General features: G+C 43.1%; 1 protein-coding gene across 4 annotated transcripts in view; it reads left to right on the plus strand.

The window, feature by feature from the left end:
- CSTPP1 (centriolar satellite-associated tubulin polyglutamylase complex regulator 1) overlaps positions 1-27,670 on the plus strand; it is a 198,673-nt gene that overhangs the window by 150,694 nt on the left and 20,309 nt on the right. For all 4 annotated transcript variants that reach the window (XM_058688847.1, XM_058688849.1, XM_058688850.1 and 1 more), the window contains exon 4: positions 22,075-22,159. In XM_058688847.1, the coding sequence (XP_058544830.1) occupies positions 22,075-22,159 (85 nt within the window). The remainder of the gene's footprint in view (positions 1-22,074; positions 22,160-27,670) is intronic.

Here is a 27,670-nt window from a genome sequence, read left to right on the forward strand (position 1 = left end):
GCCAGTGACAGAGAAACTGCATTTGTGTGCAGAATAGGAAGTGGCAAGCAGAACATTCTTGCTGCCGGGTCCCACCTCCTGGTCTGCCTTTGCTGGATTGCATGCCTGACTCCTTCTCCTCTGGGTTAGGTCTCAGCTCAAGTGCCAGCTTCTAAAAGAGGTTATCTGTGACCACCCCATCTAACGTCCCACCCTCAGTCATTCCGTATCACACCACGCTGTGTTACACGTCATTGCCTCTATCGCTTTCTTTTTTTTTTTTTTTTTTTTAATCTTTATTTTTGAAAGAGACAGAGAAAGACAGAGTGTGAGTCAGGGAGAGGCAGAGACAGAGGGAGACACAGAATCTGAAGCAGGCTCCAGGCTCTGAGCTGTCAGCGCAGAGCCCGATGTAGGGCTCGAACTCACTAACTGTGAGATTATGACTTGGGCTGAAGTCAGGTGCTTACCGACTGCCTCTATCACTTTCTACAAGCATTTTCACCCGGCACCCCTGCCTTTATCACTTTCTACAAGCATTTTATTTATTTGTCCCCTTGTTTACTGTCTACCTCTCCACCTACACACGTACTAGAATGTAAGTTCCCTGAAAATAGGGATTTTTGTCTATCTCATCTGTTGCTATTCCCCCAGACCCTAGCATGGCCTCTGGAACACAGTTGGCACTTAATATTTATTAACAAAATAAACAGGTAAGAATGTAGCCATTAAGAACTCCCAAAGTTGGGGCGCCTGGGTAGCTCAGTCGGTTAAGCGTCCGACTTCGTCTCGGGTCATGATCTCGCGGTTTGTGAGTTCGAGCCCCAGCTCTGTGCTGACAGCTCAGAGCCAGGAGACTGTTTCGGATTCTGTGTCTCCCCCTCTCCCTCTGCCCCTCCCCTGCTCACGCTGTCTCTCTTTCAATAATAAATAAACGTTAAAAAATTTTTTTTAAAAAGAACTCCCAAGGTTAATAAGTGGTTGCTCTCAGGAGATGGTAGAGGTAGGCAGTTGAATAGTTTGAGGTAAAGGAATAAAAATACAAGGTTTCTCAAATTGGCTTTTGTAATGGTTTTAATTATAAATTGAATGTATTGAGTAAAAGATCACATAAATTGAGTCGCTCTTCATTTTTTCTGACTCAGATGAAACTGTTCCCTATTGAGTAGGTTAAGTCAGGGTCATAGAAACCAAGTACTACACTCTTCCTTGCCAGGCTGGCATACTTGAAGCCACGAAGGATGCCCACTTCCAGATTTCCACTGGACAGTGCCTGGCGTTGCTTTCCGTAGGGCAGGTGCCAGAAGAAACTGGCACAACAATTTAAAGCAATTTAAAGCCCACTCTGGGTATCTTCATCCAGCCTTCATTGCATTCTTGCCTGCCTCCAGTTCCCAAAGAGACCACATTCCTCTCCACAGCTCCGAGGCCCTGCAGTTCTTTTTGTTAGGAGAGCCGTGGAGGGTGGGTAAGTGTGTCTTAGCTCTGACCTGCCCAATTGTGAGACACTGTGACCAAGAAAACTTGTCCTTTTAGCCTGGCAGACACAGGGCACTTGCCTCCTGAGAGGCCCTTCGCTCCTCAGAAGTTATCCTTTGTCTTGTTGGGGCAAGATCAGTGCCTAGTGTCAAGAGAGGGAGATTAAAGATTAAAGAACCTCCACCAGGAAAGGGAATAGTTTTGCCTGAATCTCTTAATTTGTCTTCTCCCCCATGCAAGTGCATTCATGTTGCTGGGCTCCCTGGCTCACTCCCCACCAGTTTGTAGTCATTATTCTCATGACTTTGTGGTCTCATTGATATTAGCATGGGCTTCACCTGCTGTAGGTGATGCTTCTACGCTCCATTACTTTTTCTCGTACCTTGCTAATGACTCTTCTGTTGGTTTCAGCCTTTAGCCAAGCCCACCCCATCCACACCCCATCCTTTCCGCTTTTATTGATGCTGTGTTGACTTTGTGTTTCTCTGTTAGTTTAGTTTTCTGAGCACCTGCAAAGAATTAACCATCTCTACTTGCTGCTGGGGATCACCTTTGATCTGATTTCGGTGCTTTGGGAAATGTTGAAGGACCCTATAACCCCACCAAAGTACATAAAAGGTGCTATAGTCCCTTTAGCCTGACCTTCCAGACTAGCTCTGTTTAGGGACCAGAAGATATATATTTTTAATTAATTTATTCATGTTTTAATTTACATCCAAGTTACTTAGCGTATAGTGCAACAGTGAGTTCAGGAGTAGATTTCTTAATGCCCCTTACCCATTTAGCCCATCCCCCCCCACAACCCCTCCAGCAACCCTCTGTTTGTTCTCCGTATTTAAGAGTCTCTTATGTTTTGTCCCCCTCCCTGTTTTTATATTATTTTTGCTTCCCTTCCCTTATGTTCATCTGTTCTGTAGCTTAAAGTCCTCATATGAGTGAAGTCATATGATATTTGTCTTTCTCTGACTAATTTCACTTAGCATAATACCCTCTAGTTCCGTCCACATAGTTGCAAATGGCAAGATTTCATTCTTTTTTGATTGCTGAGTAATACTCCATTGTCTATATATACCACATCTTCTTTATCCATTCATCCATTGATGGGCATTTGGGCTCTTTCCATACTTTGACTATTGTCAATAGTGCTGCTATAAACATTGGGATGCATGTGCCCCTTCGAAACAGCACACCTGTATCCCTTGGATAAATACCTAGTAGTGCAGTTGCTCGGTTGTAGGGTAGTTCTATTTTTCATTTTGTTAGGAACCTCCATACTGTTTTCCAGAGAGACTGCACCAGTTTGGATTCCCACCAGCAGTGCAAAAGAGATCCTCTTTCTCCACATCCTCACCAACATCTGTTGTTGCCTGAGTTGTTAATGTGTGCCATTCTGACTGGTGTGAGGTGGTATCTCATGGTGGTTTTGATTTGTATTTCCCTGATGATGAGTGCTGTTGAGCATCTTTTCATGTGTCTGTCAGCCATCTGGATGTCTTCTTTGGAAGAGTGTCTATTCATGTCTTTTGCCCATTTCTTCACTGGATTCTTTGTTTCTTGGGTGTTGAGTTTGATAAGTTCTTTATAGATTTTGGATACTAACCCTTTATCTGATATGTCGTTTGCAAATATCTTCTCCCATTCTGTTGGTTGCCTTTTAGTTTTGCTGACTGTTTCCTTCGCTGTGCAGAAGCTTTTTATTTTGATGAGGTCCCAATAGTTCATTTTTGCTTTTGTTTCCCTTGCTTCCGGAGACGTGTTGAGTAAGAAGTTGCTATGTCCGAGGTCAAAGAGGTTTTTGCCTGTTTTCTCCTCTAGAATTTTGATGGCTTCCTGTCTTATGTTTCATTCATTTTGAGTTTATTTTTGTGTGTGGTGTAACAAAGTGGGACCAGAAGATATTAATGTAAATACAGATGTGGATACCATCCATTAAATGTTTACTATGTGCTATATACTGTTCCAAACATTTAACATGACTGTTTTGTTTAATCCTTACTTGCAGGCCTGAAAGGCCAATACATGAACTGGCCCCAGGTATTTCTCTAATCTCATGTCTTATTCCTTTCTCTCTCATGCTGTTGGCTCCAGCTACACTGGCTTCTATGCTGTTCCTTTTACCCAGTAGACATGCACCCAGTGGCTGTTTCCTCTGCTTGGAATGTTCTTCCCTTCGATGTCCACCTAGATTACTTCCTAACCTCCTCCAAATCTTTGTCTAGGTGTTACCTTCTCCATGAAACCTACCTAGTCTACTCTCCATAAAATTGAAGGGGCACCTGGCTGCCTAAGTCAATAGAGCATATGACTTTTGATCTTGAGGTCGTGAGTTCAGGCCCCACGTTGAATGTAAAGATTGTTAAAAAAAAAAAAAAAAAGAAAGAAAGAAAGAAAAGAAAAGAAAAGAAAAAAAAGAAAACTGGGATAAAATTGTACCACCACTGCCATGTCACACTCCCTATTTGAACAGCTCTATTCTGTTTTTTCCATTATAGGTATCACTAACTTACCATCTAGTTTACTTGTCTGTTGTATTTATCACTTAATATCTGTCTTCATGAGGTAGGCTTCATGAGGGCAAGGAGCTTATCTGTTTGTTCCCTAATGTATCCTAAGCACCTGAAAAACAATATCTGGCACACTGTAGACGCTCTGTAATTCCTGGTGAATGAATGAATGAACTTCGTCCCTTCAAAAACCCTGTGAGATAGGTATAAAATTTTTAAAATTTTTTTCCATTTTTTTTTATTTTAGAGAGAAAGAGAAAGAGCCAGTGGGGGGAGAGGGGCAGAGGGAGAGAGAGAGAATCTCAAGCAGGCTTCACGCTCAGTGCAGAGCCCAACACAGGGCTCAATCCCACAACTCTGGGATGATGACCTGAGCCAAAATCAAGAGTGAGACACTCACCTGACTGAGTCATTTTAAAGATGATGGAATTGGAGCTCAAAGAATTGAAATAACTAACTTGCCCCAGATCATTCAGCTAGGAAGTAGCAGAGCTGGGAATGACTAACTCCGAAGAATTTACTTTCAAGTTAGGTCAATAGTTCTCCAACTTTAAGAGTCACTGGGGCTATTTGTTTAAGTGCACATTTGCATACCTTGACCGTGAGGATTCTGATTCTGATTCTGATTCTGTAGGCCTGGGATACAGATGATCCATGAATCATATTTGGGGAAACATTGGGATATACTCCATTTCCTTTAACGTTTGAAATCTACGTAGGGAAGCATAAAGATAAAATCTGTTGAACATTTTCAGAGTGCCCCTAGGTACCAGTCCCTGAGACATAGAAAAGCAAGTAAGATGAAGTCCTTACTCTCAAGACTCAGTGTGTTGGTGATGATGATACAGACACATTTATCATAATTAGACCATTGATAAATCACAGAGTGCTTTAAAGCACATGCTTTGGATTCAGGCAAACCCATGGTTCAAAGCCTGAACATGCTACCACCACTAGTCATATAACTGGGTAAGTGACCTAACCTCCCAGTGTCTGCAAGTAAATGAGAACAACAGTATTTACCCAATAGGACTGTTAGGCAGACTTAAATGAGATAAAGGGCGTACAGCACTCAGGAAGGTAGCTTAAAAACACATAACCAACATCAGGAGGCAGTTTATAGTATATAAGAAATGATAAATAAATGGCTTAGGGACAGTAAATATAGAAAAACTCAGGAAAGTTTTGCAGTTTTACAGCCTACTGTTTTACAATTAGGGTTTGGGTTGCAATTTTTTGTTGTAGTTTTTAATATAATTTATATCAAAATCTTTTCAAAAAAAAAAAAAAAATATATATATATATATATATAAAACACCCTTCCCTGCATTACTTTTTTTTAAATTTTTTTATTTTAAAGAGAGACCGAAGGAGAGAGAGCATGCCCACCAGCCGGGGAGAGGGGCAGAAGGAGAGAGACAGAATCCCAAGCAGGATGGAACCAAGCAGGCTCTATGCTCAGCACAGAGCCAAACACAGGGCCCAATCCCATGACCCTGGGATCATGACCTGAGCCGAAATCAAGAGTCAGATGCTCAGCCGACTGAGCCAACGCAGGCACTCCTACCCTTCCCTGCATTCTTAAATATAATTTATCTTAGCATCTAAGTATCATCTTTACAAACATAAATTATTTTATTATGCTGGAAAACATCATTGCCTTCAAGAGTTTGTTGAAGCGTACCCTAAATACATCCAGATTTCATTTTAAATATTTTTTCCTGCTTCTGTGTTCCTATCAGTGCTGTTAATGCTTGATTTCTCACTGCTGATCTTGCACCTGCCTTTTATAGTTCCTTTTCCTCTCTCGGTTTACTGTGTCTGGTCAGCATTGAGCTTAGAAAATAGACAGCCCGGTGCATTAAAACTGAGTCTAATCAGAGCTTACCTCAGAGGCCTGTAAGTTAACCACATAAGCTTTAATGTGTGAACCTTGTGACATCTGTTTGGCCTACTTAGAGACTTACTGGCATTTAGATAGTTGAGATTGCCTATTAGTTAAGTTTTAAATACGTTAGGTATTATCATGCAGGCTACAGACACCTGGAGAAAAACCATTTTCATTGTTCTCAGCGTTGGAAGTTCGTCCATTCTGTGGCCCCACAACTTCAAAGAGCTTAGGGAATCATAGGATCATAGATCTGGCCGTTTTGCTCTCAAGTAGACAACTGATGGTTATCTCCATCTTACAGAAGAAGAAACTAAGGCCTAAAGAGTAAGTAGCTTGCTCTGATGCGGTAGTCCAGCAGAGCCAACGCAGGATTCTGAGTCTCCTGAGACTTCCTTCTGCTCAGCCACACTGTCCCCAGGAGGAAACAGAGAATCACCTTGGGCTATGGAAAGGAAGGAAAACCATTTATAAATATCACTAAAAATCAGAAAAACGGGGCGCCTGGGTGACTAGGTCACTTAAGTGTCTGACTTTGGCTCAGGTCATGATCTCATGGTTCGTGAGTTCGAGCCCCACATCAGGCTCTCTGCTGTCAGTGCAGAGCCCGCTTTGGATCCTCTGTTCCTCTCTCTGCCCCTCCCCTGCTCATGCACATGCACACATACACACACGCACACACACACATACTCTCTCTCTCTCTCTCTCTCAAAAATAAACATTTTTTTTAAAGTCAGAAAAATGAAATCTTGTTAGTATTGTAACAAATCAGTTTTAGCCTTGACTTTGATAAGTGTTTTTCCTCCCACCCCATCCTCATTTGAAGGGATGTATAACCTGACTGTGCCCCCCCCCCCATAAGCCTGGACTGTGAGCACATACAAAGAAGGACCAAGGGCATTATAAAATCCATAAGCATATAAAGTATTATAAAATATGATGATCAGCTTTGCACCCTCTTTTCATTGTAGACAAAACAAGGTGATTTTGAGGGGGAACATAGAGCCACTGAGAATGGGGACATGGAAATCTATTTCTTTTTTTTTTAAATAAATTTATTGGGGCACCTGGGTGGCTCAGTTGGTTGGGCGACTGACTTCGGCTCGGGTCATGTTCTCACGGTTTGTGAGTTCAAGCCCCATGTCGGGCTCTGTGCTGACAGCTCAGAGCCTGGAGCCTGCTTCAGATTCTGTGTCTCCCCCTCTCTCTGCCCCTCCCCTGCTCACACTCTGTGTCTCTCTGTCTCTCAGTAATAAATAAACGTTAAAAAAATTTTTTTAATAAAATAAAATAAAATAAATTTATTTATTTATTTGTAATCTCTACACCCAATGCGGGGCTTGAACTCACAACCCTGAGATCAAGAGTTGCATGCTGTTCTGACTGAGCCAGCCAGGTGGCCCCTAGAAATTGATTTTTTTTTTTCAACGTTTTTTATTTATTTTTGGGACAGAGAGAGACAGAGCATGAACGGGGGAGGGGCAGAGAGAGAGGGAGACACAGAATCGGAAACAGGCTCCAGGCTCCGAGCCATCGGCCCAGAGTCTGACGCGGGGCTCGAACTCACGGACCGCGAGATCGTGACCTGGCTGAAGTCGGACGCTTAACCGACTGTGCCACCCAGGCGCCCCTAGAAATTGATTTTTGAAGGAAGGTGCCAAGTTGACCATTTCTGTAGGTGGCTTCCTTCCTTCTTTCCTTCCTTCCTACTTTTTCTTCCTTCCTTCCTTCCTTCCTTCCTTCCTTCCTTCCTTCCTTCCTTCCTTCCTTCCTTCCACTATTCTATTGAGATATAATTTTCATGCTGTAAATCTAGGTGACTATTTATTCTTCCCATTGTAAGAAAACACAAAGCATAATCCCCAAAAGCAGAGTTGACCACCACTATTAACACTTTGGTATATTCCATTCTTTTTCCTATGCAAATTTATTTCCTTTTGTTTTCTTTGAAATCAAAGAAGGAATCATACTGTACACAGCGATTTCTATTTTGCTCTTTCTTCTTAGTGTAATGAGGTTACCTAAGTTTGTGTATTTTCGTTTGAAACTCATTTAGTCATATGAATTAAATCTTTATTGTAAATTCTTCTTGAGAGAAATTCTCCATCTGTGGTTGAAAACTCAAGTGCCTGCAAAAACCAGACAGGTAATGTAAGGAGCACAGGTGTCATTCAGTGAACAGCAATGGGGGCCATGGCTGACTTACAAGGATAGCCTCCGCCTCAGCCCCAGCTGATTGATTGTCCAGGAGTGATGGTCTGAGACTTCAGGGCCTCTGATTTTTTTTTTAGAAAAGAGATATCTGGAATCTAGATTGTATTGCATGAAATGTCTTGACTTTTCTAATGTTTCAGCCCCAAATTAAAAAAAAATAAGTTCAAGCCAAACAAAGCCTGTCTGCCAGCCATTTCTGTCTTAGACGGTGAATGTGAAGAGCTTCATAAGTAGTAGCTCACTTAATTATCCCAGCAGTCCTGCTCCTTTAACAGTTATTGAGAACCAACACTGAATGAAGGAGGCAAAATCTCTGATTTCTTGGAACTTACATTCTAGGAGGGAAACAAGTAATATGGTTGAAGAATATATAGTAGATCATACAACGATAAGTTCTTTGGAGAAAAACTAAGCAGGGAGTAGGGGGAGCGTTGCAGTTTTAAATACCATGGCCAGGGGTGGCCTTACTGTATAATGACATTTGAGAAGAGACCTGAAGGAGGAAAGAGCTATGTAGGGATCTGGGGGGAGAGGGGAGAGCAGATACAAAAGCCTGAGACAAGAACATGCTTGACGTATTCAAGAACTACAAAGCCATTGTGGCTGGAATGGTCTGAGCAAGGAATGAGTAGAAGGAGATGCAGTTAGAGCAATAGCAGGGGCCCCCATCGTGTAGAGTCTAAGAAAGAAGACGTATAATCCAATTTTATAGATGGGAAAACTGAAGCTTAAAGAATTTTGCCCATGCCCCATAACTAGGAAGTAACAGAGGCATCTTGAACCCAAGACCGTCTTAATTCCAAATCTCATGTTCTTAGCTACTACGTGTGCCACACTAGAATGAAGCAATGTGGATTGTGTAACATTCCTACCCTTCTAGCAAGTTCCATGCTACCTGCATCCAAATCATGTCCTACCTGTTCTTTGTGCTCCTGCCTCAATCGCAGAGAATTACAGCGAAAGAATCCTAGAATCTTAGACCCAAATACAACGCTGAGGATTACTGAGACAAGAAGTTTGCACTTTTCTTTTTTATAATTCTGAATGCTCATGCTTTTTTTTTAAGACTCTTTGATGTCTTCCTGGTGCTTATACTTTTGTTTTCTTAATTTTTCAAGTGGGTTATATACGTGGAGGTGACAAAATGCAAAAGCTCAAAAGGATGTGCAATCTTACGTACTTTAAAGTAGATTTAACTTCGTCTAATCCACCCTGATCATTTAGACATGAGGCATGACAGAAGAGGAAACTGAGACAGAAAGAGCTGGTGTCTGATTAAAGGCCACCCATCAATGAGGAAACCAGGTACCTTGTCCAAACCCCAGTGAGTAAGATCAGACTTTGTTTTTTAGAATACTGGTGCCTGAAAGAAATTGGGTGGGTTCATCCTTTGATGCCACTGGGATATTTTTCATCTTTTTTCCTTTCTTTTTGTACGCCTGCCAGGCCCACTGAAAGATAAGGATCAGGGTCCAGAAAGCCTAACCATTGTGTCATTTCCCAGGACGCAGAGCCACTATCATTTGGTTCACATTTTTATTAAAATAAGATGAGTGATTCACTCACATTACAGGCAAAGAATCTTTTAACAGGAAAACCATACTTTCAAAAACAAAGTCGATGGCTTTAAGGAACAGTAACTGCTAATGTCAATTTCCTTTCCCATCCCATTTCCAGTCCCAAAAAAAGTCAACCACTCTTCTGTCTCTAGCCGCCTCTTTCTCTTACCCACACATATACATATAATTATAGATAGGGTACATTATATATGCCCACAAAAGACAGAAAGCAGCAGGAAAGACAAAGGTGGATTCATCTGAAAAGATGTATGTGTTTATCTATATCCACCCTTCTTTCTGGTTCTTGCTGTTTTTGTTTCTTAAGTCTATTTTTTTAGTTGATGGGTAGCCATAAATCCGTCATCATTGGTGGAAGTTAGTAGATTCTGACAAGAGAACAGACTGTGGTCTTTATAAATACGCCTACGTGCTGGCAACGGTCTTCCTCTACTCACACAATCATCGTGAACCGGGGACTTAGATTGTTTTCTTATTTTTAGTCTGTCTCGGTTCAGATCACTCTTAGTGAGTAACTCTGTTAGCCACTGCTTCTTTTTATGTTTATTTAGAAGAAAAGGAAAATGCATTTTAAGCAAATCAAATACATAATCTGTTCCACTTCCTATTTATTCTATGGCTACTTTGGACAGTGGAAAGCCCAGAGAAATACTTCTGTTGGTTTTTGTTTTCTGTGGCTTGCTTTCTCAGACAGGCCATCAGTTGTGCCGATCGCTTTTTTGAAATTCCATCCCAGGGGCACCTGGCTGGCTCAGTCAGCAGAGCATGTGACTCTGGATCTCAGGGTTGTGAGTTCACGCCCCAAGTTGGGCATAGAGATTACCTAAAAAAAAATTTTTTTAGTAAATAACAAATAATAATAAAATCCCATCCCAACTGTCAGCCTGATTTTAAATTGGAAAGGAAAAAGGTAGTTGGAAGTAATTTTTGTGTGTACATTAAATATACTTTGCTAATCTATGTTTGGTCCTATTCAAATTGCAGATACGGGCCTATAATGGCTTAAAGTGTTTATTATTTTTGTTGTTCCTTCTCTGTTTTCTTATAGAGATTAACAGCAGTCTCCTAAATTAGAAAGGGTCTGTCAGTTTGTTTTAGGGGCAGCAAGGAAGCGGGGAGCCAGGTAGACCACATCTGACCCTGGAGCCAGTCTAGGAGAAGGAGGATAGGAAGAGATGAGCTAGCTAGCAGCAGTTTTAAATATTAACGGTAATAATAACAATAACAGCAGTTGCAGCTAACATTTACTGCACTCTCATTATGGAATCCACTATGCCAGGTGTTTTTCATCCCTGGAAGAAATAAAAGCGGGCTGAAGTCCCAGGAACCATATAGCAAGAAAGCAAGGACATCATAAGCAACTGGCCTGGGTAGTGGAGAGAGGCCCTGACCTGGAAAGAGAAGGCTTGATTAGATTGTGGCTCTACCATTTACTTGGTACTTTTTGTCCCTTACTGAGGTTCATTTTCCTGGTTCATAAAAATGGGAATAATACTGTTTTCCTCTCCCCGCCTGTCAAGGTTCTTATGGGGATCAAAAGTGATCATGCGTATGAAAATGGTTTGCATGATTATACAGTCTGTCTATACATATGACTCATCAGTACTTTCACTAGTCAGATGATAGAGGATTGGCAGGGTACTGACTCTCAAGGAAAGTGGTGTGCACCTGCCTTGGGGCAGGAAGTCTGTTCTTCTCTCATCAATAAGAACAAAGGCAAGATAAAATAATCATGAGATAAGGAATAAGATTGTTTTAGCCACCCACTGGCTTGAGCTTGAACTTGGATGAATTGTGCCTTTTGTTATGCAGGTGCCATCCCACCTGTGTGCCTCAAAAGCCGTGGTAACAAGAGCAGGTACTGTTTATTGAATACTTACCCTGGGCCGTATACTAGCACTTTAAATTTACCATCTCTTTTATTTTTTTGATTTTTGTTTATTTATTTGCATACGGTTGACACACAATGTGACCTTAGTTTCAGAGTTTCAGGAGTACGGCGTAGTGACTCAACGTCTGTATACATTATATTCTGTTCAGTAGCTACCAATCGCTCTCTTTTTTAAGTCATCTATTCCAGGGGTGCCTGGGTGGTGCAGCCGGTTAAGCGTCCGACTTTAGCTCAGGTCATGATCTTGCAGTCTGTGGGTTTGAGCCCCACGTCGGGCTCTGTGCTGACAGCTCAGAGCCTGGAGCCTGCTTCAGATTCTGTGTCTCCCTCTCTCTGCTCCTCCCCTGCTCGCACTCTGTCTCTCTCTTTCTCAAAAATAAACATTAAAAAAAATTTTTTTAATCATCTGTTTTAATCCTCTCAGAGATTCTCCTGATTAGGAACAGTATTGTTCATACTGTTAGTATCATTAGTATTAGTATTAATATTCACTCTCATTTCTAAGTGGCTTGCTCAGTGTCAACACAGCTAGTTAGCCAAAGAGCCAGGACTTGGACCCTGGTTGGCCGATCCAGGAGGCTGCACTAGGTAAGCAGGCGTAAGACCCACTTAGGGGTTAGAGCCAGGGCTTTTCAAGCCATCTCAGTAGAGCCCTAGAATTTTATTTTATTTTTTTTATTTTATTTTATTTTATTTTTTAATTTTTTTTATTTTTTTATTTTTTTAACGTTTATTTTATTTTTGAGACAGAGACAGAGCATGAACGGGGGAGGGGCAGAGAGAGAGGGAGACACAGAATCGGAAACAGGCTCCAGGCTCTGAGCCATCTGCCCAGAGCCTGACGCGGGACTCGAACTCACGGACCGCGAGATCGTGACCTGAGCCGAAGTCGGACGCTTAACCGACTGAGCCACCCAGGCGCCCCGAGCCCTAGAATTTTAAAGCAATGCCTCGAGCCTTCTCTCCCAGCCACTTCATTCCTCACACCTCTAGACTAGGTGAGGGCTACTGAGGAGAAAGTCGAGTAAGAAAGGCTTTGCTTTTATCTGTTATACATTGAGGTTCCTTATTAGATTTCCATTGAAAAAAAAGTATATCTGTTTAAAATTTTTTTTCAACCTTCACGTACCACATCTTTCTCATTTAAAGGTGACAAAACGGAGGCCCAGAAGAGTTGTGCCCAGAATAATGTGGTTAGTTCTTTGCAGAACTCAGGCTGAGTTCTCTTGTCTATATTATAACCTGCCTCTGTGGGAGAACAGACCTTTCCTTCCTCCAGAACAACATGAAAACCCTCATTCTGGTTATAAAAACCCATGTGAGGAAGTGTAAAATACGCCTCTTTTTCAAAGATTGAGTGACGTTTTCCAGATATACCACCACTGAGAGGGCAGGATGTTTCCTCTCACCTCCAGTTACCATGAGGGAGGCCTGAAGTTCTGTCTCCACCTTAGCCCTTATGCCTGTTTAACCATTTCTGTCCAGTTAAGAGCAGGTTTGGGTCACAGGAGTTTGAGACAGCACTTGCTTCTTCCTGGATAAGAATTACACCTTGGCTGTAAAGTTTCTGTGTCAAAGAGCACTTCCTATCACCCTGTTTCCAAACCAAAAGCATAAAGTAGCAACATCTGAGGGTGCCCGGGTGGCTCAGTCAGTTGAGTAGCCGACTTCAGCTCAGGTCATGATCTCATGGTCTGTGAGTTGGAGCTCCACATCAGAATCTGTGCTGACAGCTCAGAGCCTGGAGCCCGCTTCAGATTCTGTGTCTCCCCCTCTCTCTGCCCCTCCCCCACTTGCGCGCTCTCTCTCTCTCTCTCTCTCTCTCTCTCTCTCTCTCTCTCTCCCTCTCTCAAAAATAAATAAACATTTAAAAAAAGTAGCAACACCTCGTAGAGCTGGACATTGGTCTCTGAATTAAAATGTGAATGGGTGGGGGCGTGTGGATGGCTCAGTCAGGTCAGTTAAGCGTCCGACTCTTGAAAAGCATCTGACTCTTGATTTCGCTCAGGTCATGATCTCACGGTTCAAGAGATCTAGCCCCTTGTCAGGCTCTGCACTGGCAGCATGGAGCCTGCTTGGGATTCTCTCCCTCCTCTCTTTCTGTCCCTTCCCCCACTCACTCTCTCTCTCCCTCAAAATAAATAAATACACATTGTTTTTTACATGTGAATGGATGCAGATACCAAGCTTGAAATAACTTGATAAGCTGCTGGGCCCTCTTATGGAACTTATGGTGCCAAGATCCTACTCCACATTTTGGTGTCCAAAGCTGCCTCCCAAAGCTCAATTTATTGAGCTTCCTCAATAGTAGTAGTCAGGAGACTGTGCTCATGCCAGAATAGCTGGCCCCGTTGCTACTGGACAGAGGCTTTCTTGTCTTCTGGCGCTGGTGCCTCCTTCCACAACGCCATAGGGTTGCCCGTCCTGGGCATTGCAACCTGCTGTGGTTCGTGTCATCAAAGCTGTCTAAGACAGTGTCCTCCCCCAGAACCAAGCTTTGCCTTGGTCCTTGAACTCCCAACAGCCCCATCATGATGGACAGAAAAGATGCTCTAACACGGTATGTGGGATTCTTGTCATGTCAGACCGGGCCTCTGGTTCGGTGCCACTGTGGGAGCTAGGGATGGCCGTGGGTAGCCTAAATACCGGGCCAGATTGCCATGATGTGCCATACACGATCCCTGCAGATTTTCAGACGCTGATTAGAAATGCTCATATTTCTTTAAATCTTTGGTTAATATAAACAATTCCGGGGGGGGGGGGGTTCTTTTGTTCATTCTAAAAATTGCCATGCAATTGTTACCGTGTCTGATTTAATACTTTGCCTAGAATGCATATACTGGTCAAACAGAAATAATCATTTGATGTTGGGCTCAGTCATAATGAAGGAAAGAAAGAGAGGGAGTCTGGCTTTCAGCCCTGGTTTAAATACACTGAACAAGCTCTGGGGAATAATGAGCTCGCAAAGGATGGTGTTAATAATGGCCCAACTACTTTACCCCACAGGTGTCAGTGGAAGCCAGTGCTTCTCATTCATTTTGTGAAATCATTTCCTTTTCGGTGAACTAATTATGATTTCCCTCCATTTATAATATAAAACAACAGTGCTCTCAAAAGGGATAAAATTTAGGAACACAGCCTGCTCTCCTTCCGGGGTTTGCTTGACAGGAACATAGCTCTAGGATGTCAGCAATCTTCCTGTGACTTGTGGGACTACATGCTACATGGGGAGTGAAGCTGTCAGATGTCTTGCCTCCTTCCTCTTCTCTCCTCCCTGCTCTCCTTCCCTCCCATCCCCCTCCTTGCAGAGTAGTATTTACTCAGCTGCAGACTGGTACCAAAGCCTCAGTGCGCTGGGGGTTAGGAAGGGGCGGTGTGGTCATGCCCCAAACTATCCATGTCCTTCCGAGCATCTCTTGGCAGAGCAGGCTGGCTGAGGGTGAGTGTCATTTAGAATGAGCATCCACAAGCCCTGCAGAACAGAACATAAAAACAATTGCAACTGAAAATTGGAGAGTCCACTCATGGGCTGTGGTGTTCTTTGGCCTCTGTGGCCTCCTATGGAGATTATGCAGCCAACCAACTAGAGGTTGTCCAGTCCACTGGGATTCCCCAACGCTTGGTAACATTTCATTATCTCTAGCTCTGGTCCTAGCACTAGCTCACCCACAACATTTATAAATGCCATCAACATTTGTAGGCAGTCACAGAAACAAATCCAGACTAAAGCCCATTTCATCCCCCATCCTTTTGGTGCTAAAAATGCTTGATTTGGGCTTTCTCCGAGTGAGGGACAAAGATATGGCGCTAGTTGCTTCTGTCTGGCACTCCTCCACTGGTCTCCTTTATTTTCTTTTTTAATGTTTATTTTTGAGAGAGAGAGAGAGAGAGAGAGAGAGAGAGAGCACAAGCAGGGGAGGGGCAGAGAGAGAGAGGGAGACACAGAATCCAAAGCACACTCCAAGCTCTGAGCTGTCAGCACAGAGCCCGACATGGGTCTGGAACCCACACACTGTGAGATCATGACCTGAGCCAAAGTCAGGACACTTAACCGACCGAGTCACCCAGGCGCCCTCCACTGGTCTCCTTGAATGACACCACTCTGACCCTGGAAAAGGCACCATTTCCCAGGAAGAGCAAAGGCATCTGAGTCTACAACCACACCACCGCAGTTCTTCCTGAGCAAATGTGTGGGCACACAGGGTGGTCTTGGAGGAGGATGTAGAGATGACTAAGCTGCCCCGAGCTTCCGAAACAGGAGCTTCCGAAACAGGAATTTCCACAGCAAGAAGGCAGACCAGATGTAGAAAACACAAGAGGAGACCTTCATCCTCTTTTCCAAGAAAGAAGGAGGTGAGAACAAGTTAGTCCTTGATTATTGGGCATCAGCAATTTCTGATTAGACTAATTTTCTTATTCAAAATAACCTCACCTGTCACCCTCTGGGATTAGAGATAACCAACCAAAGACTATTCTTCTTGAAAAATACAGTATTCCTGCAAGAGTTGTAACAGTGGTCAAGTGAATTATTATGAAGTAGACCTTAGGTTTCCTCTGGTTTTCATGGTAAAATTGGTGATATAATCCTATGAAAACAAATATCCAAGCTGACTGGATTTAACATTGATAAGAAGGTGCTAGGAGTCAACAAGCACGTGGAGTGTAGTCCCCCTGCCAGGACGTATTGTGTTCACTGAGAGTTGTGGTACCTGTGAACAGGACGTTTTCCATTTTCAGCACTTTACAGCTCCAACATCTCCTCGTGGCCCCTTAAATTTGTATATATGCCTCCTGTGCCTGGGGAGTCCCCATCTCGGTAGTTCACCCAGTGACCAGAAATCTGTCCATCTGAATTTTCCTCTGGGTCTCTATGTAATGCATGTTTTTATTCATTCATTCCTTCAATAAATATTTACTGCTGTGTGCCAGGCATTGTGCTAAGGGCTTTAAGTCTAAAGATTCCTTAATTTCAGGACTTCAAGTTTTAATCAGTTAATAATTATAAAATAATCCTACCACTTACTGGGTACTTCGATAATTTCTCAGAAAAGTACCTTATATTTAAATTGCCTCATTTGGTTTTTACAACAATCGCACTAGGTAGGTACTGTGGTTATTCACATTTCTAAGAAGAGGAAACCAAGTTTCAGAGAAGTTGTGCAACTTGTCCAGATCACACTAGAGGTTAAGTAGTGGAGCCAGGCTTTGAAGCAAGGTCGTCTGATTACTAAGTCTGGGCTCTCCACTAATACAACTGCCCTGCCCAGTTTAATGTGGCCCACCTGCAGGGTATCTGTATGTTTAACTTCAATAGAAAGCCTGTCAGTCACCTGGTGTGAACAATCCTACCATCAGAAGTCAAGTCCTCTATAAACCAGCCGGATCTCACCTGCTGGTGAGAACTAGAAGGACCTTTGGAGCTAGACATTCTTTGGGCTTACATCCGAATCACCGTTCTCCCTCCTCTAAGTTGTTCTGTTTCCTTGAGAAGGTAATCAACCTTTAAAGAAACCCTAGTTTTTTTATTTCTAAAATAATAATAGCAAATAGTAACAGAGCACTTTTGATGAGCCATTGTTCTAAGCCCTTTACATTAACTCACAACAACTGTATGATGGTGCTACTGTCATTATCCTCATGTTACAGATGGGGAAACTGAGGCACAGAGAGCTTAATGGGCAAGTAATTTGAAATCAGTGGCAAAGCTGGGATTTTGACCCAGGCAGGATAACTCTGAAGTCTATGCTATGAGCCACGGTGCTACGCTGTGTTGCCTCTGGAGAGAAGAGAACCAAGGATGTAAAAGCCTCTGGTCCAGAGCCGGGCGCACGGTCAATGGGACTATTACAATGCTGAGAATAAGAATGTTTAACAGCTCTGACCACCCACAAAAAGAGAAGCACCAATTTGTGGAGAATGTTTTAATGTTGATCTTATACCAGACCCTTCTTGTGCCTTCGCCTTTAATCTTTCAGGACCTGCTGGCTGATGCTTTCCTAGTTGGGGGTGTGGGGTTCCTTTAGAGAAGGCGTCTGTCTGTCCGTACATACCACTTACCTTCCCTGCACCTGCCAGGGCAAAGAGCGGCTGGCAGGTGGGCGGGGATGAGAAATGGCTGCAAGGCCAGGAGCACAGGTGCACCCATCCCCCGCCCTCCCGTGGCCTGTGGCCCAGCACAGGCTGTGCTGCTGGAGCCGCAAGTCTTTCCTGTTGACAGTAATTAGACCTTTCAGACTAAATTTCTTACATGAAAAAAATCCCAAATCACTTGAATTGTCTCCTTGATCCAGTTCACCTGGAGCTATTTAGTTCCCGCAGTTTGTTTGGAGGGAAAAACAAGCTCCTAAGCCTTCACACATTACGGTTGATAAGATCAAGGTGCTGAAAGTGTTAGGTGGGTAAACGCTAGAGCCAGACTGCCTGTGTCTGAATTCCAGGTCTACCTCTTACGCGTGCGTGATCTGAGTTTTTGTGCCTGTGAAATGGGGGTAACCATAGTGAAGATTAAATGAGACGACATAGGACAAGCCCTTGCAAGAACAGTGCCTGGCCCATAGTAAGTGCTCAATAAATGTTGGCTGTTAATATTATCATTAAGCCCACCCAGCCTTCAGACCCCCATCTTTCCCTCCCAGCCTCAGGTTTTATTCTGGGAAGCCATGTTCCCTTCCTGTCCCCCCAGGCTCTGGACCCTTCTTTTATCACTTACCAAATGACAGTCAACCCTTAAACAACATGGGTTTGAACTGCACAGATCCCTTTGTACATGTTTTGTTTTTTCCAGTACAATCCTATACATGTATTTTCTCTTCTTTATGTTTTTCTTAATATCATTTTCTTTTCTCTAGCTTACTTTATTATAAGAATATAACATATAAATACATATAACACACAAAATATAAGTTAATTGTGTTATCAGTACAGCTTCTAGTCAACAGTGGGCTATTAGAAGTTAAGTTGTTGAGGAGTCAAAAGTTATACATGGATTTTTGACTGTGCAGGGGGTTGGTGCCCCTAACCCCACATTGTTCAAGGGTCAACTATACTTCACCTCTCTAAGCCTCCTTGTCCTTGGCTGTGAAGTGGGACTGGGAATAATGGAGTCTACTTCATAAGGTTGTTGCGAAGGTGAAGTGAGCTAATTCAAGGCTCAGTGACTATTTAGTCTCATTACTGTTGTTCCTGAGGCACAAAGCGTTGACTGAAAAGGCCTTTGAGATCTTGGAGAGCTCTTAGAGGGCCCAAAGTAGGCATTTAGGGTTAGCTAGTGCCTGAGTGTAAGTCTCGGGAGCTAAGAAGACTGCTGGCTTCTTCATCGCTGTAACACTGTGCCTGGAACTGAGGAGGCCCATAGTAATACAAAATGAAGGAATACTGCAAAGAGTATTTAAAAACATGTTTGGCTCAGGCAACCTGACAGAGAATTTTTTTTTTTTTTAATTTATTTTTGGGACAGAGAGAGACAGAGCATGAACGGGGGAGGGGCAGAGAGAGAGGGAGACACAGAATCGGAAACAGGCTCCAGGCTCCGAGCCATCAGCCCAGAGCCTGACGCGGGGCTCGAACTCACGGACCGCGAGATCGTGACCTGGCTGAAGTCGGACGCTTAACCGACTGCGCCACCCAGGCGCCCCCTGACAGAGAATTTCAAGGCAGACCACTCCTAGGTGTTTAAGCACTTAAACTCAGCAGGAAACACCTTCCTCTTCTCGCCTGTCTTTGCCCCCAGCATTTAAAAACAAAACTAAAATATCCCCCACTGTTTGGTGTTACTATGTTGTAGACATTCTGCTAAGTACTTTATAGACATCCTCTCTTTTAATCTTGACTTCAACCCTGAAAGGTAAGTGTCATCATTCCCATTTTATAGATGAGAAACTGAGATTTAGAGAGATTGAGCAATTTGCCCACGGTTGCATAACTGGTAAATTGCAGAGCTAAGGGTTGAACCCTAGCCTGAGAGACAGGAAGCGGCCAGCTCCTATTTGCTCCTCAGTGTTCTGATTTTGGAACAAGCGTGACCACTTGCCATTCTCCCAAATACCCACTACTCAACTGAGGAGTATCTCTGAGCAGCAGATGCCTCTCTCTCAAAATATCCAGCCACTACATTAGTAGTAGAACTGCTGTCTTCCACAATGAAGGTGGCAAAAGTTCTCTATTTGCCTAGATTTTCATTCATCTCTTTATCTTCCTCATTTTCCATTTGGGAAAGTCAAGTTCCAGAAGTGGTGAACAAGCTGTATTCTGTTATTCTGATGTATTTAGTATTTCCAAGAGCTGTTGTTGCATTAGAGAGATACAAAGTGATTTTTGTAAATCATCCTATCTTTGGAAGCAACTATTTGAAGTACATGAGTTACAGTGTCATCAGGAACCTAAAGAGAGCTGAGGGTCTGGAAACCAGGAGGCTGAGATTGATACCCAACCTTGTCTTTCTTGACTCAGTGTGGGAGTTACACAGTCCTCTAGGCTTCCCGTATTCCTTCACTGATTTATCTTCCCAAGGATATCTTGTGGGTAACTTTGGGGGACAAATGTGAATTTCTGTGAAACACTTTGACCCCCTATGAATGATCAGATACATCCGCCAATTAGCCGAGGAAAGCAATGATGATTCAAAGATAGCATTTTCCTTTATAGATGTGTTTGTGCTTTGCTGACATTGCATTTTTTACAAATTGAAGGTTTGTGGCAATCCTGCATTGTGCAAGTCCATCGGCGCCATTTTCCCAATAGCATTTGCTCACTTTGTGTCTCTGTGTCATGTTTTGGTAATTCTCACAATATTTCAAACCTTTTCATTATTGTTGTGGTCATCTGTGATCAGTGATTACAACTTGCTGAAAGCTCAGATGATGGTTAGCATTTTTTAGCAATAAAGTATTTTTAAACTAAGGCATGTACTTTTTTTTAGATATAATGCTATTGCACACTTAATAGATTGCAGCTTAGCGTAACCGTTACTTTTACATGCACTGGAAAACCAAAAAATTCATTTGATTCACTTTGTTGGGATGTTTGCTTTATTGCGGTGTTCTGAACCAAACCCACAGTATCTCCAAGGTATGCGTGTATTTACTTCCTTCCAGAAGTCACTCCTCTTTACACAGGGAGTTCTGGAGTGAGAATAATGTGGGAATCCATTATATTCAATAGCTTTTCTCCCCTTTCTTCACCTTTCCTGCCCCTTACCTTAAAGCTGTAAGACCGTGAGTGGCTATTACACCATCCTTTGATGAGCAAAACCTCCTACCAGGCTGTGCCCGAGGTCAGGCGAATGAGGAGAGGAAAGTGCACACCCCACTGTGGCCAAGACGAAGGCCACAAAAGCCATCTTGATCCTTTGACCTACACTGGCACTGAGCCTGTTGCTTTGGTGACCCTGACTTTGGCAGTGTGGTTAGTTTAACTCTCTGCCCCCACCTTGAATTGAGCTTTGATGAAAAAGTAGTAGGAACCCAGGCCTGTCCCTGGAGATCTGGGGTTTTTATCTTGGAAAAGCATCAACCAAACTAGCAGGGCAGGAGATCTGGATTCCTGTGGCTTGGGCTAACTTGGGTCCAAAGAAACCAAGTGCCTATGATCATCATCTTCATTCCCCAAATGTGGCCATGCCCTCTGGATTCCCTTGTCTCACTCATTCTCCCAGTTAGGATGGCTTCCAGGTTGCCTGCTGTTGCTTTACCATTAGCTTGTTCTTCCATATTTGAAATGCTTTGGTATACAGAGTACTTGCGGATTGCCTGGCTGTTCTAAAATCTTTTGGCCTTGGTACATGTAATAACAAAACAACCTTTACACATCAGTGTATTTCCTCTCCCTTGGGAGCCGAGAGACCTCCCTGAGATTTGCATCTCTGGGTTTGCTGCTGGGCTACAGAGCCTCATCCTGGCTCATCTCTCCCAGGGTACTGCTTCTGTATATCAGGAATCATCTGGTTGCCTTGATTGTATATCTTGAACCTTTGTCTTGGTTTCCTGTAATAGAATGGCCAGATTTTTGTGCAGGCATCCAAAAGAAGCCAGGCTGTGCAATACTGGATGACAGAGTAATAAGGTCTGTGGGTTGCTGTGATGTATTCTTCTCCATATATTGAAAGACTGAGTTTGCCTTAGTAGTGCTTCCAGATATCTGTGGATGGTCTTTGGGCATGTTGTGGTGAATGCTACCATGCCAGAGAATTTCAGCAGATTTAACCAGCTTTGAAATTACTCGTTCTTGTAGATTTTCATACACAAGGAAATCCAGACTAAGAATGTGGATCAAGGTATCCCTCTTGTTCCCTTCTCACCCGACCATTTTTCAAACCAGGGAAGCTCCGTTAGCCAAAATGTTGTAGCTGGGTACCTTCCACCCGGGAAAAACTTTGTAGAAACATTGATCTTAGAATCTCACTACCAGAGGTTAGTAGCTAGCACTAACTCACCTTTACAAGAGCAGCTCTCCCGAGGCTAGGTCTGAAACCCATGAAATGGCCAAACAAAGAGCAATGACTTCACACGCAGAGACCTAATGTGTTCCTCTCCATTTCAACTTCAGATTTGCTGACCATGAGAGAATATCACTGTTTGCTGCAACTGCTGTGCCCGGATTTCCCCCTGGAGCTCACTCAGAAAGCAGCCAGGTATGTGCCCTGGGCTCTAGAAGCTAACTCAGCCCTCTGCGGGCCAGGACTTCTTAGAGAAACCTGAAATGTATACAAACAAACAAGCAAACCATTAGGAAAAATACAAAACCATTAGGGAGAAACTGGCATTTGGAGAGGGGTCTGTTTGAGATTTGCCCCAAAACATAATGCTCACTTTCTGCCTTTCCCAAGGGAAGCCAAATGATCCTTTGTGGTTTCTGTGGGGGGCCTTAGGGTCTGCAGACAGAGCTGGGGGGTGGTGAGATGAAGACACACACACACACACACACACACACACACACACACACACACAAGTCTCTAGAGGATATTCTGAGAAACGAAGGGGCAAGAGTTGGCAGTGACCAGTGAATGAAGGCATAGATTGAGGTTGGAGACTGGAAAGGTATGGAGGTGATAAAGCCCAATTAAGAGAAGAATAAATGATATTATTTATGTTGAAAGAAGATTTTCAAGATTAGTCCAGAACCAGGAAGACTTGGCAGAAATAGTTTGGACCCCCTTATTTCTGCGTTTGATTTCATGGTCATTCCCATTTTAACCAAATGAGGTAGTTGGACTGTGCCTCAGTTACCTTTTACTTGACACGAAATTTGACCTAAGGTGGCAAATGGAAGAATTTCAAAAATTGTGTTGTCTGAAATTGCCAGAAAAGAGGATTTTTAGGAAAATACTCTGTATTATACTACACATGATAGATACATGTCATTGTACATCTGTCCCAAAAGTACACATGAAGGGTAATGTAAAGTATGAACTCTGGGTGATCATGTTGTGTCAGTGTAGCTTCATCAATTGTAACAAATGTTCCACTCCAGTGCAGTGCAGGTGTTGATATGGAGGAAGCTATGCAAGAGTTGGAGGATGGGGGGTATGTGGTAAATCTCTGCACCTCCCCCTCCATTTTGCTATGAACCTAAAACTGCTCTAAAAAGTAAAGTCTTGTTTTTTCTTTTTTAACTTTTTAATGTTTATTTTTTAGAGAGACAGAGGGCGGGGTGGGGAGGGCAGAGAGAGAGGGAGACGCAGAACCCAAAGCAGGTTCCAGGCTCTGAGCTGTCAGCACAGAGCCTGACACGGGGCTCAAACTCATGAACCGTGAGATCATGACCTGAGCCAAAGTTGGACACCCAACTGACTGAGCCACCCAGGCACCCCAAAAGTAAAGTCTTTTTTTTGGTTAATGTTTATTTATTTTTGAGACAGAGACAGACAGAGCGTGAACGAGAGAGGGTCAGAGAGAGAGGGAGACACAGAATCTGAAGCAGGCTCCAGGCTCTGAGCTGTCAGCACAGAGCCCGATGTGGGGCTCGAACTCACGGACCGTGAGATCATGACCTGAGCCGAAGTCGGCCACTTAACCGACTGAGCCACCCAGGCGCCCCAAAAGTAAAGTCTTAATAATATTTTTTAATGTCCATCTTACCTCAAGCATAGTGTATGCATTTACCTTCATTATTTCATTTAAATTCATTTACCTTAATTACCTCACTTAATCCTTATAAAAACTGTTACCTTCCTATTTTACTCAAGAGGAAACTGATATGCCTCAATTTAAAAAAAAAAAAGAGGAAATTAAGGCTCAAAGAGGTCAAGTATGTGGCCTGAATTTACTAATAGCTTGTAAGTAGCAGAGGCATGACCTGAACCCAGGGCTGCCTGAATCCACAGACTTTGCCCTTAACCTCCTCACCCTCCTGCCTGCTCATCTTGTGAAATCATTTGTGCGTGGTGGTTTGACCCACTGACACCACAGCTGCACTGGCTACGCTGCACCAAGAACCATCTGAGTCCTTCTGAGGTGAGCCAACCATCCCCTCCGCTGCCAGCGACAGACTCCAGCCTCACACCGGGGCGGGCTGTTCTGCAGTTCACAGCTCACACGCTGATTTTGCTGGTCATGTGCAAAACTTGTTTAGTGGTCACGCAACCAAAATCTTCTTCCCTGCGTTGTCCAGTGGATACTTACCTTTTCCAGTGGCCCTTGGCCCCTGGTAAAAGCAGCAATTCGGGTTTTATCATTTTAACTGATCTGCTATCCAAAGGAGATTTAGATTTTTTTTTTTTTCCATAGTTGACAATAAAATGTGGGAGATTATCTCTTGTAATTTAAGAGCAGCCAGCTGGAGTTACCTTCAGATTTCCAATGATAGTGCCCCTTGAGGTCAGATTATTTTAAGGAAGATTCAGCCCCAAATTGGGGGAAAAAAACTCTCAAAGACGGTACTATGATTTCTACATAGCTGAATAATAAAAATCAGCTGTGATCTCTAACTAAAATCTTCCCAGAGAAAAGGAACCGTAAGTGTAAGTAAGCTCCAAGTAAGTGTAAGCTCCATGAGGGCAGGCAGGATCTGTACCAGTCTTATTTGCTGCTGGATCCCTGTTGCCCAGACCAGTACCTAGATATGTGCTACACACTCCATTAAGTGTCTCCCGATTGAATGAACATATGAATGACATCCCTTGTCAGGCATTTTACGTAGTTCAAAAAGTCCATGATTCTCAGTAACTCGAAGAACAAACATCAGCCACTGTATCCTATATTCATTTGTTCGTTCATTCATTTATATATTCATTAAAAATTTTTAACAGCTTGGGGTTTCTGGTCCAACTCTTGATCTCAGCTCAGGTCTTAATCTCAGGGTCATGAGTACAAGCCCCACGTTGGGCTCTGCATTGGGCTCTGTGCTGGACATGAAGCCTACTTAAAACAAAATCCATTGGGATTTTATTATAGTCACAGAGTATATTCATATCCATCAGCACAATCAAGTTTAGAATATTTTAATTACCCCCAAAAGAAATCCTGCAGTCCTTAGCCACTACTCCCCAATCCTTCCCTCCTCCCCAGCCCTGGGCAACCACTAATCTACTTTCTGTCTCTATAAATTTGCCTATTCTAGACATTTAAAATGAGTGGAATCATATAGTATGTGGTCCTTTGTGACTAGCTTCTTACACTTGGCATAGTGTTTTCACGGTTCACCCATGTTGTAGCAGAACTTCATTCCATCAGGTATTTCTTGAATGCCAGGAGCGATTATGTACACTGGGGATACAGTGATGAATAGATGCTGTTCTTCCCCTCAAGGAGCTTAACATTAGGTGTAGAAGAGGACCCCTTTGGGCCTCAGTCACTGTCTGCCACCACTCTGTGACATCTCACCTTGGTTTCTGTCACTCCAGAACAGTTACTGTCCTCCTTTCCTGAAAGGTTGGTGGCAAGTTAATGAGGGTGACCTTCTGTAGGATTTTCAACCCCTAGCAGCCTCAGCTTCGCACTTGCCCCACCCAACTTCCAGACCCTTCCAAACAATTTGATATGTGTAAGCACTCAAGATTAGAAGTAACACCAAGTGGGGCGCCTGGGTGGCTCAGTCGGTTAAGCGTCCAACTTCAGCTCGGGTCATGATCTAACAGTCTGTGAGTTTGAGCTCCGCATCAGGCTCTGTGCTGATAGCTCAGAGCCTGGAGCCTGCTTCAGATTCTGTGTCTCCCGCTCTCTCTGCCCATCCCCTGCTCACGCTCTGTCTCTCTCTGTCTCAAAAAAAAAAAAAAAAAAAATTAAAAAAAAAAAAAGAAATAACACCAAGAATGAACTATTGTGACCTCGTCAAGATAAAAAGCTTCTATACAGCGAAAGAAACAATCAGCAAAACTAAAAGGCAACAGTGGAACGGGAGAAGATATTTGCAAATGACATATCAGATGAGTTAGTATCCAAAATTTATAAAGAACTTATCAAACTCAACACCCAAAAAATAAATAATCCAGTGAATAAATGGGCAAAAGACATGAATAGACACTCTTCCAAAGAAGACATCCAGATGGCTGACAGACACATGAAAAAATGCTCAACATCACTCATCATCAGGGAAATACAAATCAAAACCACAGTGAGATACCACCTCAGACCTGTCAGAATGGCACACATTAACAAGTCAGGCAACAACAGGTATTGGTGAGGATGCAGAGAAGAGGAACCCTTTTGCACTGCTGGTGGGAATGCAAACTGGTGCAGCCACTCTGGAAAACAGTATGGAGGTTCCTCAAAAAATGAAAAATAGAACTACCCTACAACCCAGCAATTGCACTACTAGGTATTTATCCAGAGAATACAGGTGTGCTGTTTCGAAGAGGCACATGCACCCCAATGTTTATAGCAGCACTATGGACAATAGCCAAAGTATGGAAAGAGCCTGAATGTCCATCAGTGGATGAATGGATAAGGAAAATGTGGTATATATAGACAATGGAGTATTACTCGGCAATCAAAAAGAGTGAAATCTTGTCATTTGCAACTACGTGGATGGAACTAGAGGGTATTATGCTAAGCAAAATTAGAGAAAGATAAATATCACTTCATTCATATGTGGAATTTAAGATACAAAACAGATGAACATAAGGGAAGGGAAGCAAAAATAATATAAAAAACAGGGAGGGGGACAAAACATAAGAGACTCTTAAATACAGAGAACAAACTGAAGGTTGCTGGAGGGGTTGTGGTGGGGGGCTAAATGGGTAAGGGGCATTAAGGAAGACACTTATTGGGATGAGCACTGGGTGTTAAACATAGAGGATGAATCACTGGGATCTACTCCTGAAATCATTATTGCACTATATGCTAACTAACTTGGATGTAAATTTTAAAAATTTTTAAATAAAAATAGAAGTAACACAGTCATCTAAAATGCTTGGATTCTTACAATTATTGATACCAACAGACTTCAGCAGTGGTATCCCCCTAGCTGTGGCTGGAAGCAAAGCTTATCCCCTCCAGGAAGCCTGCTGTTTGATAGTCCATGCTGGTAGCAGTGTGAGGGGATTATGGGAATGCAGGTAGAAACAACAGAAGGGCCTAGGACAATCCTCAGGATGCTGGCTATGAAATTAGAGGTGAGGGTCACCTGGGTGGCTCAGTTGTTTAAGCGTCTGACTTTGGCTCAGGTCATGATCTCATGCTTCATGAGTTCGAGCCCAGTATCGGGCTCTGTGCTGACAGCTCAGGGGCCGGAGCCTGCTTCCTGCTTCCGATTCTGTGTCTCCCTCTCTCTGCCCACCCACCCCTGCTCACACACACACACACACACTCTCTCTCTCTCTCTCTCAAAAATAAACATTTAAAAATAAATAAAAATAAAAAAATAAAATTAAATAAAATAAAAAGAAGTTAGAGGTGAATTCAGAATCAGGGGAAGTTAGTTTGCTCCCTGTGTATTAGGCTTTGTGTCAACCCCGCCTCCCCAATGCCAATCTTTGCTCACTCCACTCCAGCTGGCATGTGGGTACAAAACTTGTCTATATCCCAGAAAGTGCTCTCTGATGGCTTAAGCTATTCTTACTTTGTCCCAAAGATCGAGATCCCAACTTCCTCACACAAGGCCAGGCTTCTGATCAAAATCGCAAATGGAGGTGGTTAGGTCTCCAAGGCAGTTACTGTTGCTAGAAGAGGCATCGCACTCTCCCATGTCATGGCTGGGCTTACTT

Source organism: Neofelis nebulosa, chromosome 10 (assembly GCF_028018385.1).
Source record: "Neofelis nebulosa isolate mNeoNeb1 chromosome 10, mNeoNeb1.pri, whole genome shotgun sequence".
NCBI classification, from domain to species: domain Eukaryota; kingdom Metazoa; phylum Chordata; class Mammalia; order Carnivora; family Felidae; genus Neofelis; species Neofelis nebulosa.